Here is a 15,414-nt window from a genome sequence, read left to right on the forward strand (position 1 = left end):
AGGTCCAACAGCACCTGCCCTCTCATTGGGCCAAAAACATACTGCTGCAGAAAATTATCTTGAACACACTCCAGGAATTCTCGCCCTTCTTGTTCCTTTGAACTATTCCTTGTCTATATTTGGATAATTGAAGTCCCCCATTATAATTCTTGCACCTCTCTAATTTCTTTGCAAATTTGTTTCTCTGCATCCCTTCCACTAGTCGGTGGTCTATATACTACACCAATCAATGTTATGGTACCTTTTTAATTCCTTACCTCTAGCCAAAGAAATTCCGTCTTTGACCCCTCTGGAACATCCTCTCTCTCCAGTGCTGTATTACCACCTTTAATCAATAAGGATACTCCCCCTCCCCACCCCATTCTTCCTCTCCTGTCTCTCCTATAACCTTGTACCCAGGAATATTTAACACCCAGTCCTGCCCTTCTTTGAGCCAGGTTTCTTTTAAAGCAATAATATTATAGTTCCATTTGTCAACATGTGCCTGCAGTTCACCTATCTTATTAGCCACACTCTGTGCATTCTTACCCCCCTTTCACTATTGATGTGCTTATAGAATACTTTGGGATTGCTTTTTGTTAGCTGCCAGTCTTTATTCATAATCCCTCTTTGATTCTCGTATTTGCTTTTTCCACATCCTTTCTGAACCTTCTATATTCAGCTTGGCTCTCAGTTGTATTTGCCTCCTGACACCTATCGTAAGCACACTCTTTTTTCTGTAACTTAATTTCTATCTCCTTTGTCATCCACAGAGCTCTGGATTTGTTTGTCATACCTTTTCCTTGTGAGGGAACATACCTTGACTGTGCCCAAACCATCTCCTCTTTGAAGGTAGCCCATTGTTCAGCTACTGTTTTTCCCAACAACCTTTGGTTCCAGTATATCTGTCCCATCTCCGTTCTTGCCCCATTGAAGTCCGCTCTCTACCAGTTGATTATTCTTACTCTGGATTGACCGATGAAATTTTCCACTGTCATCCTAAACCTTATGATACAATGATCACTGTCACATAAATGTTCCTCCACTGTCACTTGATCTACTTGGCCCACTTCATTCCCAAGAACCAAGTCTAGCAGTACCTCCTTTTTTGTTGGACTGGACATATACTGCTGTAGGAAATTCTCCTGAGCACAATCTAGGAACACTTGTCCCTCACTGACCCGTACACTACCACTATCCCAGTCTATGTACGGGTAATTAAAATCCCCCATTATAACTACTCTATGATGTTTATGCCTCTCTGTAATTTCCTTGCAGGTTTGTTCCTCTATATCCTTCCCACTAGCTGGTGGTCTATATATTACACCGACAATGTAATTGTACCCTTCTTATTCCTTAGCTCTAGATAAATCGATTCTGTCCTTGAATCCTCTGACACATCTTTCTCCAGTACTGCAATACTCTCCTTAACCAAAAACACCACCCCTCCTTTTTTTCCCTTTCCTATCTTTTCTGAACATCTTGTAACCATAAATATTAACACCCAGATCTGTCCTTCCTTAATCCAGGTCTCCGTTATCGCCACAACATCATAATCCCACAAGGCAATTTGTGCCTGTAACTCCCCAATTTTATTAACTATACTCCATGCATTCACATACATGCAGTGTAACCCTGATTTAGACTCCATTACTTGCTCCCTTACTCCAACTCCATCTATTAATTTACTATTCCCTATTTTGGTGCTATCTGCCTCTCCCAGCATTCCGTGCACCCTGGTATTGCTTTCTAATATTCTCTCCTGGTTCCCACACCCGAGTTAGTTTAAACCCTCCCAACAGCACTAGCAAAATACCCCCCAAAAAGCTCAGTCCCGGCTCTGTTCAGATGCAACCCGTCCGACTTGTACAGGTGCAATCTCCCCCCGAGCTAGCCCCAGTGTCCCAGGTATCTAAAGCCCTCCCTCCTGCACCATCTTTCCAGCCACACGTTCATCTGTCTTATCTTCCTATTTCTGTACTCACTTGCACATGGCACTGGGAGTAATCCAGAGATTGCTATTTTAGAGGACCTGCTTGCTAATTTTCTACCTAGCTCCCTAAATTGCGATTGAAGGACCACATCCCTCTTTCTACCGATGTTGTTAGTACCAATGTTGCCCATGGCCTCTGGCTGTTTGCCCTCCCCCACAAGAATGTCTTGCAGCTGTTCTGTGACATCCTTGACCCTAGCACCAGGGGGACAACAAACCATCCTGGAGTCACATAGACAGCCGCAGAAACGCCTGTCTGTTCCGCTAATAAAGAATCCACTCTCAGTACTGCCTTTCCGATCTTCTCCCCCCCACCTCTCCCCTTCCTGTACAGCTGACCACCTGTGGTGCCATGGGCTTGCTCTCTTGCTGCACTCCTCCAAGGAGCCACTGCCCTCGCCGACATCCAGAACGGAAAACCGGTTAGTGAGCTGGACCTCTGGGGACTCCTGCAATACATGCCTCTTTCTCTTGGGCTACCTGGTGGTCACCCATTCCCTAACCTGCCTGCTTTCCCCTAACTTGCGGTGTGACCTCCTCTAAACGTGCTATCCACGTAGTTCTCTGCCCCACAGATGCACCTCAGTGACTCCAGCCGCTGCTCAAGCTCTGAAATGCGGAGCTCAAGTTTGTGCAGCCGGTGACTGCACGAGCTTGTCTGGATCATGAGAAATGTCCACGACTCCCCACGTGCCACAGGACAGGCATTCCACTTGGCTGAGCTGTCCTGCCATGCCTTAACCTTAAACTTTTAAATCACTTTATTTACATTAACTTTAGTTACTTTTACTTACTTTAAACTTACTCTTGACTATTAACTTTATACTTGAGAAAATAGAAATTCTTCACCCTTCCTCACAAATCAGCTCCCTCTCCTGTGCTTATAAATTCTTACTTTCCCCATCCTTATTTTTTTTAAAGAAATTTACATTTTTCAAAGTTACTGGGGTTGAAACACTGTCCCGAACAGCAGCTGCTCAAGAACCAATCAACTCACGGCTTTCCTGTGACACCACTCACACTTTTTTCAAAACCACCAAGCAGCTTAGGAAGGGTGCTCCCACACAGGTCCGACTCCTCTCGCCCCCGGTAGGCAAGATTGCCTCTCCTCTTGCGCTGTTTTCAATCTCCCGACTGCCTCTCCTCTCCTGACTTGGAGGTGAACTTTCAGACAATGGTGTTCCCATCAATCTGCTGCACTTGTCCTTCTAGATGGTAGTGGTTGTAGGTTTGGAAGGTGTCCCTGAGTGAGGTCTCGTGAGATGAGTGGCATAAGGCGGAAAGAGCAGCTTTTGAGTTGCAGGTTTGCAGAGGTAAGCTGCAAGCTGGAGAGTCAGCAAGAGAGGAGTCGGAGAGAAGGAAGGTCAGCGAGATGGAAAGTAGGCAGTGGCCAGGAAGATCAGGGAGCAAGAGACACCGCTCTAAAATGACGCTGATCAGGTAACACGACCCTACATCAGGCCCTGCCTGAAACAATGTAAAAACAAGATTCCTGATGCTAAAGATGAATATGGGCCCCATTAATTGGTGAACGTTAAAGTGGAATGACTAAAAACAGGGACTTGCTGTAATTGAAGTGAAAAAGTCGAGTGGGTTTCCTGAGAAGGGAGTGATTAACTTCAGCTTGAAGGAACTAGGAATGGTGCAGATGATGACACTAAGAAGGTGAAACTAGGCAATCAGGAGTTCAGCTAAGATGATGAATGAACAGGCTTCACGGTAAGAGGAGTAACTGTGGGAGAGAAAATACAGAGAACAGGAGGTGAGGGCAATTAGTTGGAGGGTAAGTGGAGAGTCAGGAATTTAGGGCATTTCGCAGAGGCAGAGGTCAACTATGTAGATGGATTGGATTTTAAACAATATTCCCATAAACTAACAGCTTCAGTTATAAAAAGTTAAAAAAATTTTTTCCTGCTGCTTGCAACTCACCATTATTAACTGTAAATGCTTGACCCAGTTATGGCATACTCTGGATTTGTACCTATACAGGAATACGTTTAAAGTACAACTTACATAACTGTAACTTTGAGTGTACTTGCTATAACTGCTAAGCTCTATGTACACACTGACCCGAGCAAGAAAATGAAATGCCAGCAAAAGAAGTTTTAAGTAATTGTTTGATTTGTGGCAGGTATTGATTGATGATTAGTATTTTTTATTTGGGGGTTGGGATGGGTGGGTGAGTGAGGGAATGCAGAAAATTGTGCAATGTGACTAGCAGGCTGGGTTTGAGCAGTTGCTGTATAATTGGTGGGAAAATTTACCAGTCCATATTTAAAAGAATTAGAACAAAGTTGACACTTTAAAATGTGATTACACTTTCCCTACAGGCTATTGATGCACACCCAAAACAAGGCTCCTAATTATATAATTTCACACACAAATGAAAAATTATTTGAAACAGGCATGTAATTAACTTTCACCAAAAATGAGAAGCTAACAATGACATTATTTATTTTATTTTAAAGGAAAAAATACGTGCATTTCATACACAATGATGCTCATAACTGCTATGTATACATTGTATACATTTTAATTAGTACGGCAAAATTTTATTCCACCTTTGTATACTTTACAAAATACACAATAGAGATATCAAAACATTATGTTCTTGCAAGAACTGGCTGGTGAGTACACACAAAACATCACAGCTATCAAAAAGATTTAATACAAATAATAAGTTGTAGGAACCAGTGGATGCAGTAGTGTCCAGAATTTAATTCTTGCACACTCAAAGAGCTAGCCAATAACAAATGCTACAGAGGTGATCCAGTAAATCCCGGTTTTAATAATGTAATGTAAAACTCAAATGGATCTGGGAATTTAGTAGCTGAAAATCTATTCCACTGGGATTGATGTTGAAAAAATAGTGGTGTCAATGGGAAAATTCACTGGAAGAGGGAGAACAATTCAAAATAAAACTGATGGTAGTCAACATTTCAAATCTCTGAACACAACAGTGATAAGAAATCCATCGCTTGCTGTTTAAAATTTAGCTTCAGGATTCACAATTTTAAAAAAATATCCCTTTCTTGGCCACCCCACGTTAAATTTTAAAGCTTTCGTGAATTAAAATACTTATTTCAGCATCCAGAGCTTTGTTTAACGTGAATTGAAGTAATCCCTTCATCTGAAACATTAGGCTCACTTTGTTGCTTTCATCAATTTGAAAGGTGAACATTCTCAAACTGAAATATGTAAATTATAAACAACACTCAGCATCAAAAATATTTCACACAAGCCCATTCCAATGTCACTACATCAGTTAACTGGTCTGGATTAACATTATGGGGAGAGGAAGGGGCTTTTGTAAAGCAATAAAATCAAATCTGTACCAAGGTGTATGGTCACAGTAGAAATGTACCTTGTGAAATAAAAGTTGAAATTCTGAACGATGTATTTTCCTCTGTATCGTGAATCAATGATTATTAGTTATAAAATCCGACCCATTTGGGTAATAGCAGAAGCACGGATTCCAAACGTGTCAGTTCATTTGAAAAGGCCTACAAGTAATTATTTGTGAGGATTTCAATGCTTTTTTCACTGCATGCCAAACCACTGTTCTTGATCTGCCCACTGTGCAGTCTCACTATCGCTTCCCTCCAGGTCCCCTTCTTCTCCACTACCTTCCATGTCATCCACATCCTCCTCTTGTGCTGCCTCAGTCTGACTTTCTTCCTTCTCCATCTTCTGCATTCCCTCTAAAGACTTCTGATCATTGGGATCCATACTGGAAATGGAAAATAAGTTACTAACCAATTACTTTAAAAATTACTACCTTCTGGAAAAGAGTATGCTTCGATCTTACTGGTATAGCCATAAGATGAAAATCTCAGCACAGAGGTTTGGAGGGAGAGAGAGAAAACTGAGATATGCTAATTAAAGTAGAGAGCTTCAAGTAAGTGATAGTAATCAAAAGCAACAAATTCAGCATTATTTCAAATAATGTGTCCCATTAGTATTTTGTAAAGGATTGAAGCACACATTAAAAGACAATGTACTGGGTAATAAACCAGTTGCAAAATTTGTAGTTCTGGTATCTGAACACAAATAACACTGATCAAAACATTGTAACTCTTTAAAAATGTGGGTATGGTGGCCCCCAATGAAACATTAATTCATGAATGAAGGTAGTAAAAATAACAAATTCATTTTCTGCCCTAAAAGGAAATCCATCTACCCACAATCTCCACAATTTGATTTTTTTTCCTTTACTTTTCCATGGTGACTTATGCTGAGATATGGCTCTATGTATGGCAGTAACACTCTTGGCACCATGGAGAAATTCATATTAGAGCCCAAGAAGTGAATGGGCTATTCAGCATTGGGAAGCAGCCAGGTCTGACACTGTCTTCATTGCATCCACACAAGCTTATTGCAGCAGGGGCCACTGGGCAAGATGACAACATGGCAGCTAATATTTCCTACCTCAGCTTGTAGGCTCTTAGACTAAATGTGGCACTCTTGCAGCTACCTTAGCTGATACCAACTAACTACACACAAACCAGCAAATAGAAAGAAAATAACAAAATTAAAAAGATCCAGATTCCTGAGACTTTGATTACTGAATGCAAATATAAAAGGAAAGAAATGGTTTATGCCCAAGACCTTTCTCATACTGAGTTCCTTGCTTATCACCACACTATCAGAACATAAGAATAGTTTCTGGAGTAAGTCATTTGGCCCTTCAAACCTCTTCCACCATTCAAAAAGGTCATGGCTATTCTTTGCCACTTTCTGAATTAGCCCCATATTCTGATTCCCAGCAACCAAAAATCTATCAATCAATCTCTGCTTTGAATATGCTCAACAATTCATACATCCAAAGCTTTCCGAAGTAGAGAATTCCAAAGGTTCATAAGCCTTTAAATGCTCTCATCCTAGTCCTAAATGGCTAACCTCTTATTCTGAAACTGTGACCCCGCACCCCCACTCCCCCAAACTAGTTCTAGCCCCCTCAGCCTGGGCAAACATCTTCTCAGCATCTATCCTGTCAAATCCTTACGAGTTTTATACTTTTCAATGAGATTGCCCCCCAATTCTTCTAAACTGTAGGGATTGTAAGCCTCAAACAACTCAATCTCCCTTAATAGGACAAACCTCCCCATCCCAAAAATCAGTCTAAGTGTACATTTGTTGTATTTCTTCTAAGGCAAACTTATCCTCCTTAGGTAAGGATAGCAAAACTGTACACTGTGCTTCAGGTATGGTCTCCCCAATACCCTGTATAATTGCATTAAGACTTCTTTATTTCAATGGGTTTAGGATACAAGAGTAAAGGCAAAATGCCACTTTTCTTTCCTTATTGTTTTCTGTACCTGGGCATTAACTTTGAGATTCGTATACAAGTACACCCAGGTCTCTCAGCATACCTATAGAAGATATTACAATCGGTTTTTGTGTGTCTTTCGAATTTACTTCATATACTGTTTTCTCTTTCTTTAGCAATTCTTGGGCTATTCTTTGCAGAATTCTAAAATCCTCTCAATCCTCAGGCTTTCTATTCTCTTTGGCAGCATTATAAGCCTTTAACCTAACACTGTTGTTAACTTCTATTGTTAGACACAGTTGGACCACATCCCCATGCAGTGTTTAATTGCTTAAGGCAACGCACATGCGTTGCAAATTATAACCTAATTCTTCAAATGTTTGACATTGCTCATCTAATCTTATGTTCCTATTTTCACCACACAACTGCAGGGAGAAATACAGAATGGCTGGACACAGCCCCACGAAGAGATGGGATCATTCCAGGCAGTTCAAAAAAAAAAGAGTAGACACCCTAGAATGTCATGAATATCTAGCTCTTAGTAAGAGCCAAATCATTCTGAGTTATCAATAGAGTTACTAAACAAACTGACTTGTTCTCTAAGAAATCCTACTTTACTCCAATATGAGCATTCTCTACTCTATTTTTATAAATTGACATCTGATTACAATCATTTCTTTATAAAAACAGCAACATTACCTTGCATAATATTAAGGGATTTTGAATGAGCACAGAAGATGGGAAACCAGAGTCCTTCATAATTTGTCAAACTTCACCTGGCAATCTGCAGGCAAGTGCTTTATTCCCCCAGTCCTCCCAGATCTGCTCCCACTGTAAATAATTGCTGCTCAATGATTTAAAAACTGTCAAACTTCCTCAACAATTGCGGATGAGCACAAATGTCAATTAAAACAGATTTAAATTCATTTGATTGTGATTTTTATGCTTGTTTCAGAACCTGGTCAGTTAATTTGTCCTCGCCATGACACGTAATTTCTAAATGCCAAAAGACAACCATTAAAAAGAAAACAAGTACAGTTTAATTGCAGGCAACAACAAACATTTTTGTTTAGCATACCTTAATGCAATGCTGTACTGGTCCATCGCTTCCTGATAATCACTTACAGCTACGAGAAAATCTCCAAGCATCCGATGCAGAACACAAACACTCTGATTTGCCAGTGCATTTCTCAGAAGTGCTATACCTTCTTCATACTTCTGTTCTCGACCTATCATGAGTTAAAGAGATTTTAGAAACCATGGAAGTAGTCTTCAAACATTCACAGTACAGAATATAAAGTTATTTTAGTTATAGTTAAATCTTAATACTATCCCTTCAATTTCCCCGGCACTAGGCATGTCACCTGTTTACAGGCTGACCATTAGGTGATGTAGTGGTTCATTTGCTCTAGTTTTCCTTTCCCATCTATGGAGAAGCATTTTCCTTTTGCTCTAGCCTCTCCCAGATGGGAAGAGTGAAATTAAGGATCAACCATTTGTAAATTCAATCTTCTTTCACCATGAATCAGTACCTCAATATTTTCTTTTTAATTGAAAAGCAGAGCACTAAGCCTCCCAACTAACTTTTAAAATACACTAAAATTTAGTCTATAGGACATGATTACATAATGGTTAATATTACCAGAATTAGGCAATAAAATGATGCAATACTTAGAAATATATTTATGTATATTTCAGAGGAGTTCAAGCACATAAGGAAAACAAAAATCAGATTCCACTCTGGTAAATACATGTTTAAGTCTTATTTATTGAATATTTTTTACGTCTTTATCTACTGGTCATGTAACTTCTCACAAAACTTGGGGAATATAGGTTAAATAATGACATTTTAAAAAAATGTGATATAAAGCAACGCAGAGTTTGGAAATTTATTCTTTAGCATTTGTAAACCAAATTTTCAATATCCTTTGTAACTACCTTTCCATTAGATGATACAACCAAACTTTAGAGGATTAAAGTGGCCATAAAATAGTTCTCTTTAAAAAGAAAAAGAAAATGGAAACAAATTCTGGGCTGTTGTGTCAAGCAAAATGGAAGCTGCATCCTTCCTAATTGCTCCAAAATTTGCTAGAAAAAAGAAAAAACACTAACAATTTAAACACAGGATACAGCATATGGGTTTGACAAATCTCATTTTAATTCAATTCTTCACACTCTTCCATTTTTGTCAAATGTGTTGTTAGACAAGCGGTGGAAATTTTTGAACAGCAGGCAGAATGTCCAGTTTTTTTTTTATAAAGTGTGCAAAAATGCATGTTACATTCCAAATGAAAAAAACTGATAAATTATATTGGATCTCTCATTTTTGCAAGGACTGTCAACTTTTTCCACTATAATTCTTAATGATTAAGATTGGCATTCTTCCATCTGCGAGGGATGATGGGAACGCAGCCTCAGAATTTGGTGAGGTCAGATGAGTTCATCTGCTGCACTGCTTTAGATGGCTAAATAAGCCAATTCTGGGAAGTCAAAGTCTGCCACAGGCGCCACAATGAAGTTGTCCCTTGCCGGTGACGTGGGATGATCTCTGCTAGTGTCTTGTTTGCAGGGCTGGCATCGTCTTTGGAGCTTCTGAAACCAGGTCATTCTGTGGCGTACCCCTGTCTACAGCTGGTGTGGCCATTTGCATTAGTCACCAGTTAGAATGCCAGCTAGACCACCCTACTTGTCATGATTGATGTTGAGGGCTTTTATATTTCTTTAGACAGCATCCTTGAATCAGATTCTGAACTATAATGGAAGCTACCCATGTGAAACTTATCAGGCTGCAATTACGTCCCTGCACACGTTTAAGATGGTGCAGCATAACCATTGGCAGGAGACTGTAATTACATCATTGCCAGCTTTACAACAGCCTAAACATAAACATAAGAATCTATAATAGAAATTTTAAAAATGATGACTTTAAAATGGGAGTGAATTACAGATGTATGCCCTGATCTAATTATTTCCATAACCACACTTCACCTGAAGACTACATTTGCTCTGGACTCCCAATGTGCAACATAGTGAAAGATTGATTAGTATATATAAAACATTACATAGTAGCAGAGAAACAGGCCATCCAGATGAACAGGTCCATTCCAGTCTTTAGGCTTCATACAAGCCTCCTCCCACCCTTCTCATTCGACCCCATCAAAATATTCCTCTTTCCCCCCGTTCCTCATTTGCATAAAAATGTAAGTCTTTCTTTTTATCCAGCTTCCTCTTGAATTCATCCATGCTATTCACCCCAACCACTCCCTGATGTAGCAAGTTTCACATTCTAACCATTCTTTCAGTAAAGATATTTCTCCTGAATTTCTTATCACATTTATTTGCTTTATCTTACATTTAAGGCTTTTAGTTCTGGTCTCACCTGCAAGTGGAATCCTCGGGCTGGATTTTGCTGCCCCAAAGACAATGAGTTTACCCCAATGAGTTTACCATCATTACTCAGCAAAAACTGACAGCAACTTCTGATGTTTGCACGTACGCAGTTAACACGGAGGTCTAGAAGTTGCTGTCAGTGATTCCCTGATCCTCCACAGGACGTGAAGTTCTTGCATAAATCAATTAGAAGCCATTGATTCAACGTGAATGTCCACTTTTTAGTCCCACTGTACAGACCCTTTAAAAAGTTACACCTTGTTGAATGAAGTGTAACTAGGTTTTTAAAGGTATACTAAGACATGCCTATTGTTGAACAGCCTCTCTGGCCCTGAAAAACTAACTTTCTATTTGTGGGACATTATATTCCTTCATTCGGGGCTATGCAATCCACAGATTCTTGATTTTCTTTAAAAATTTGCAATTTTTCAGCTTTCACATTAATCCCATATGCACGCCCCAATCTTTATTTCACTTTGAGATTATAAAACATGAATGATTAAAACCTGCTTGTTAATTGCTTGTTTGCTTTCAGAGAATTCTTCAATGCAATTGGCTGCTTAGCCCGTCGGATGACGGCATCCACCAATAGAGGTAAGATCTTCTGCAGCTGGGGCCAGAATGAAATTAATCTCAGAAAGCAGAAATCTACACCAGGGATCACTAGATCTTCGTGGGCAGCCTTGTTTGAGATCAGCAGAGTGTGCTATCACTTCACCAGTGACTACAAAATCCAGGCCATTATCTTTGCATCTACCCTACTGAGCTCTTATTTGAAAGAATTTCTTCTAACTCTATCTGTTCTAGGATCAGCCATGGCTTAGTGGGAGCATACCTGCCATTGAGTCAGAAGCTCACCACAAACTTGAACCAACACGTTAATGCAGTACTGAGCAACTGCTGCATTATTGGAGATTCCATCTTTTATGAGGTGCTAATTGAGAACTTATTTGCCCTCCTCAGGAGGATGACAAAATCTCATAGTGCTACTTGAAGAATATTGGAGTTCTCCCATTTTCCTGGCCAATGTTAATCCTTCAAAGACAGGTTAAATAGCCTTTCATCTCATCTCTGAATGTGGTGTTTGTTGTGTGAAAGCTGGCTGTAACATCTGCCTACAAAGCAAATCATTACACTTCAAAATTAATTTACTAGTTGTAAAGTGCATTGTGTACATCAAGGATCTGAAAGCTGCTATACAAATAACTCCTTTCTTTCTATTAATCCTCAATCTATGCCTGCTGGTTACCAATTTACCAACTAGGGGAAACAAATAGAAACAAACCTTTCAAATCCCTTTGTTCTCTCTTTATGTTCTGATGATAAAAGCCTCAACTTTTCAAATCTTCCTTAATAACTATCAATCTCATTCTTAGTTTCTCTGCATTGAATTTTTATGGTACCCTTTCCATGCTTCTAATATCTTTCCCAGTGGGGTGCCCAGAAGTACATGCTATATTCTTACTGTGACCTAACTAATGACTTGCTCATATTCAATATTTTCATAGGGACATTCATTATGTAACCAAGGGCACAAACTGAAGTCCATGGATGGAGCACAAAATATCAGTAAATGTATTTTCACCTCTTCCTTAATTTCTATCACAATTAAAGGCTATACTTGAAACTGTACTAACTCATCAAATAATTTTTAAAATACCCAGAAAATTAAGTTTCATTATACCATTGTTTATCATGATCAATTCTTCCAACACAAATGATAGACAAATATAGCTTACTCAAAAGTTCTGCCTTTTTCACCACTGCTTTCAGGTAATCTGATTTCTGTGCCAGAGCTTTATCCAGCAGTGTCCTTGCTTTCTCTTGCGTCATTGGGTCTTCCAAGCATACAGTGGCAAAAAGGGTCAAGGTCTGGGCATTTGGACCGAGTGTTTTGAAGACATTATTCGCCATCACCATTGCTTCACGTATGCTGTTTGAAGCCAAATAGCATTCAACTAGACCTGCAACAATAAATTAAGATGACTTTTAGAAAAATCGTTAATATTTAAAATGTCAAATAACTAAGAAGTTGTTAAATAAATACTTGGTAAAACTAATTAATTTTGTGTTCTATCACGGTAATGTTTTGAAGCTACAACTTAAACTGGGACAAAGGCTCCCTGATGAGACATCTAAAAAAAAAACTAGGGCAGTTGTCACTGGACCAGAGAAGGTTAAAAGAAGGGGATGATCTCCCATGTGTTTGGAATTATGAAAGGGTTTGAGAAAGTAAATACCAAATCAGTGAAACCAGAAACAAGTCACTTCGACTTTGGATTTGGAGTAGAAGCATGAAGGGAAAGTTAGAATTTTTCCACACAGGTTATTAAGAATATTGAAGTCACGTTTTTATTTTAATTCATTCACAGGATGTGGGTGTCGCTGGTATTGCCCTCGAGAAGGTGGTAGTAAGCCACCTTCTTGAACTACTGCAGTCTGTTATTTTGTCATAGATGTCTGATAGAACAGAGTGGTTTGTTTGTTTGCTGTGTGACTGGAGTCACATACAGGCCAGACTGGTAAAGATGGCAGGTTTCCTTCCTTAAAGAACATTAGTGAGCCAGGTGGGTTTTTATGACAATGTGGAAGTTACATGGTCACCATTACTGATGCTATCTTTTTAATTCCAGATTTAACAGAATTCCCTACGTGGTAGGTTTTCAACTCAAGTCTCCAGGTCATTAGGCCAGGTCTTTGGATTATTAGCCCAGTCGCATAACCACTATGCTAGCAAATTGTCTGTTTTTTTTTGTGTGTTTATTAAAAGAACTTTATTAATTGCATGTCAATCTCACAGTGTTGAACACTAGAAGCTGAGGCTAAGCAAAATCTTCAGGTATGGGAGAATTAAAAAGGTTGGGTATAATGGTACTAAACTACCAGTGATCGCTTCCTTGTATTGCTCACCACTCAAACCCCCATCCCCTTATAATCAGAGTTGCCTTACGCATTGAAAACAATAAGGGAAGGGGTCAGTACGAGGAGATGAGGAGGGGTGGGAGTATTGATGGACAGCATAGATGAGGGAAAAAGTGGGCGGAAAACCCTGAAAACCATGTATTGAGAATAAGAAAAAGTTTGTAAAACTAGAGATAGTCTTTTAAAATAAATAATTTTAAATATTCTTTAGAGATGGGAAAAATGTGTATGAACAGAAACTGAACAGGGCCAAGCCCACAAAATCAGCAGATGTCTGGAGGGAGCGAGCCCACACTGTGCAGAAGGCATAGGGAGGCTATTGCATTAGTGTGTGGCGCTGAGCCCAGGGGCAGCATTGGCAGCCAGTGGCTGAAATTACTTTAAAATTAGCTCTGGGATAGTGCCAATGGCTGAAATGATGCACCGACTTGTGAAATTAGGACCAATGGAGGTAAAAACTGGCCGACTGCCATGGAAGAAGCTGATGTAGAGAGGAGAGTACAGATTGCTATCAGGAGTTGTTAAAATACAGTAAAAGAATTCGGGGGCTGTGGCAGGAGCTGAGCAAGTCCAAGGCCAGCTCCTGCTGGACAAGAGGAAGAGGCAGCGCAGGAGGTAAAATCTTCTACTAAAAACAACGGAGTGGGGTGGGAGGGAATTAAGAGAAAAATTTAACAGGAAAGAGCAATAATATGAAAATAAAATCCACGATGTAAAAGTTTAAAATTCAGCTTACAGTGAACTTATGATAGGGGAGAAAATAATTTCCTCCCCATGCCAACCAGGTAAACTGACCATTTTGTTCTGTTGCCACCTAAACACCAGAGTCTGAAATTGCTTGCAGACTCAGAGCAATTCTTTTAAAATATTTCAGTATCACTGATATATTAATTGGAAAATTTCATTTAAAAAAGCAGCATAACAAATGAATTTGTTGCATACTAATGTTGGCATTGAGATGGATGATCAGCCATGATCTAACTGAATGGCGGAGCAGGCTCGACAGGTCGAATGGCCTACTCCTGCTCCTATATCCTAACAAGTGTTTGTGGACAAATTTAAAATGGGAACTCCCTATCAAGGGATACACACACAACTTTTCATTCGAAGGTGCAAATACATATATTATTACAATATATAAAGAGGTTGGATAAGTTGTGGCATTGTTTCTTGATCTGCCCAGAGCCACTGAAGCTCTGCTCTCTTTGTGAAGGGTGCAACATCAAATATTGCAGCAGCAAGCAACAGATCAAATGCAGAATTCAAAGCTATTCTGCTTTACCATTATTTACACATGGATTTTATACAACTCAACTAAACCCTTAATATACAACTACTACAAATTTTAGGAAATTCAGTGTTTTCCACAAGGATGTTAATAAGAAACTTGCCTTCATAGCAATCCATTCGGCATGGAGCAAGGCGCATTGCTTCTCTGAAATGTATGATAGCTTCTTGGATTCTGCCTAGGGCTCGCAAAGCTGCACCTTTTAATAGTAAGGCTTGTACACTGTTGCTATTCAGCTGAATTGCTTTTGCTCCCAGATACAGCGCACGTGAATATCGTTTGCTGTACAAACACTGATACCTGTGGACAGAAAGGCAAAGAAATGAATGACAGATATCATTTCTAATATGCTAAAACATATCCAATTGTGAGTGGCATTTTTTTAATGTTAACTGCAGAAAAATCCACTGCATGGGCTGCATGATACTTCCTGTGAGTTACAGTCTGCTTGTTTGATTAAGTCACATCAACTTCACAGTACAATTGGATTCAAATATATGCTCACTGCAATATGGTCTGGGCTGCAGAGTGGCATATGGGAATTACAGTGCCATTGTTTCAATTAAAATTTCC

General features: G+C 39.5%; 1 protein-coding gene across 2 annotated transcripts in view; it reads right to left on the minus strand.

The window, feature by feature from the left end:
• Positions 1–4,415: 4,415 nt before the first annotated feature.
• Positions 4,416–15,414, minus strand: part of anapc7 (anaphase promoting complex subunit 7) — a 41,202-nt gene continuing 30,203 nt past the window's right edge. For both annotated transcript variants that reach the window (XM_078554168.1, XM_078554167.1), the window contains 4 exons: positions 14,945–15,141; positions 12,371–12,595; positions 8,320–8,470; positions 4,416–5,702 (listed from right to left, as the gene is read on the minus strand). In XM_078554168.1, coding sequence (XP_078410294.1) covers positions 5,513–5,702; positions 8,320–8,470; positions 12,371–12,595; positions 14,945–15,141 — 763 coding nt within the window. In that variant the 3' untranslated portion in view covers positions 4,416–5,512. The remainder of the gene's footprint in view (positions 5,703–8,319; positions 8,471–12,370; positions 12,596–14,944; positions 15,142–15,414) is intronic.

This window comes from Cetorhinus maximus, chromosome 12 (genome assembly GCF_964194155.1).
Source record: "Cetorhinus maximus chromosome 12, sCetMax3.hap1.1, whole genome shotgun sequence".
NCBI classification, from domain to species: Eukaryota; Metazoa; Chordata; class Chondrichthyes; order Lamniformes; family Cetorhinidae; genus Cetorhinus; species Cetorhinus maximus.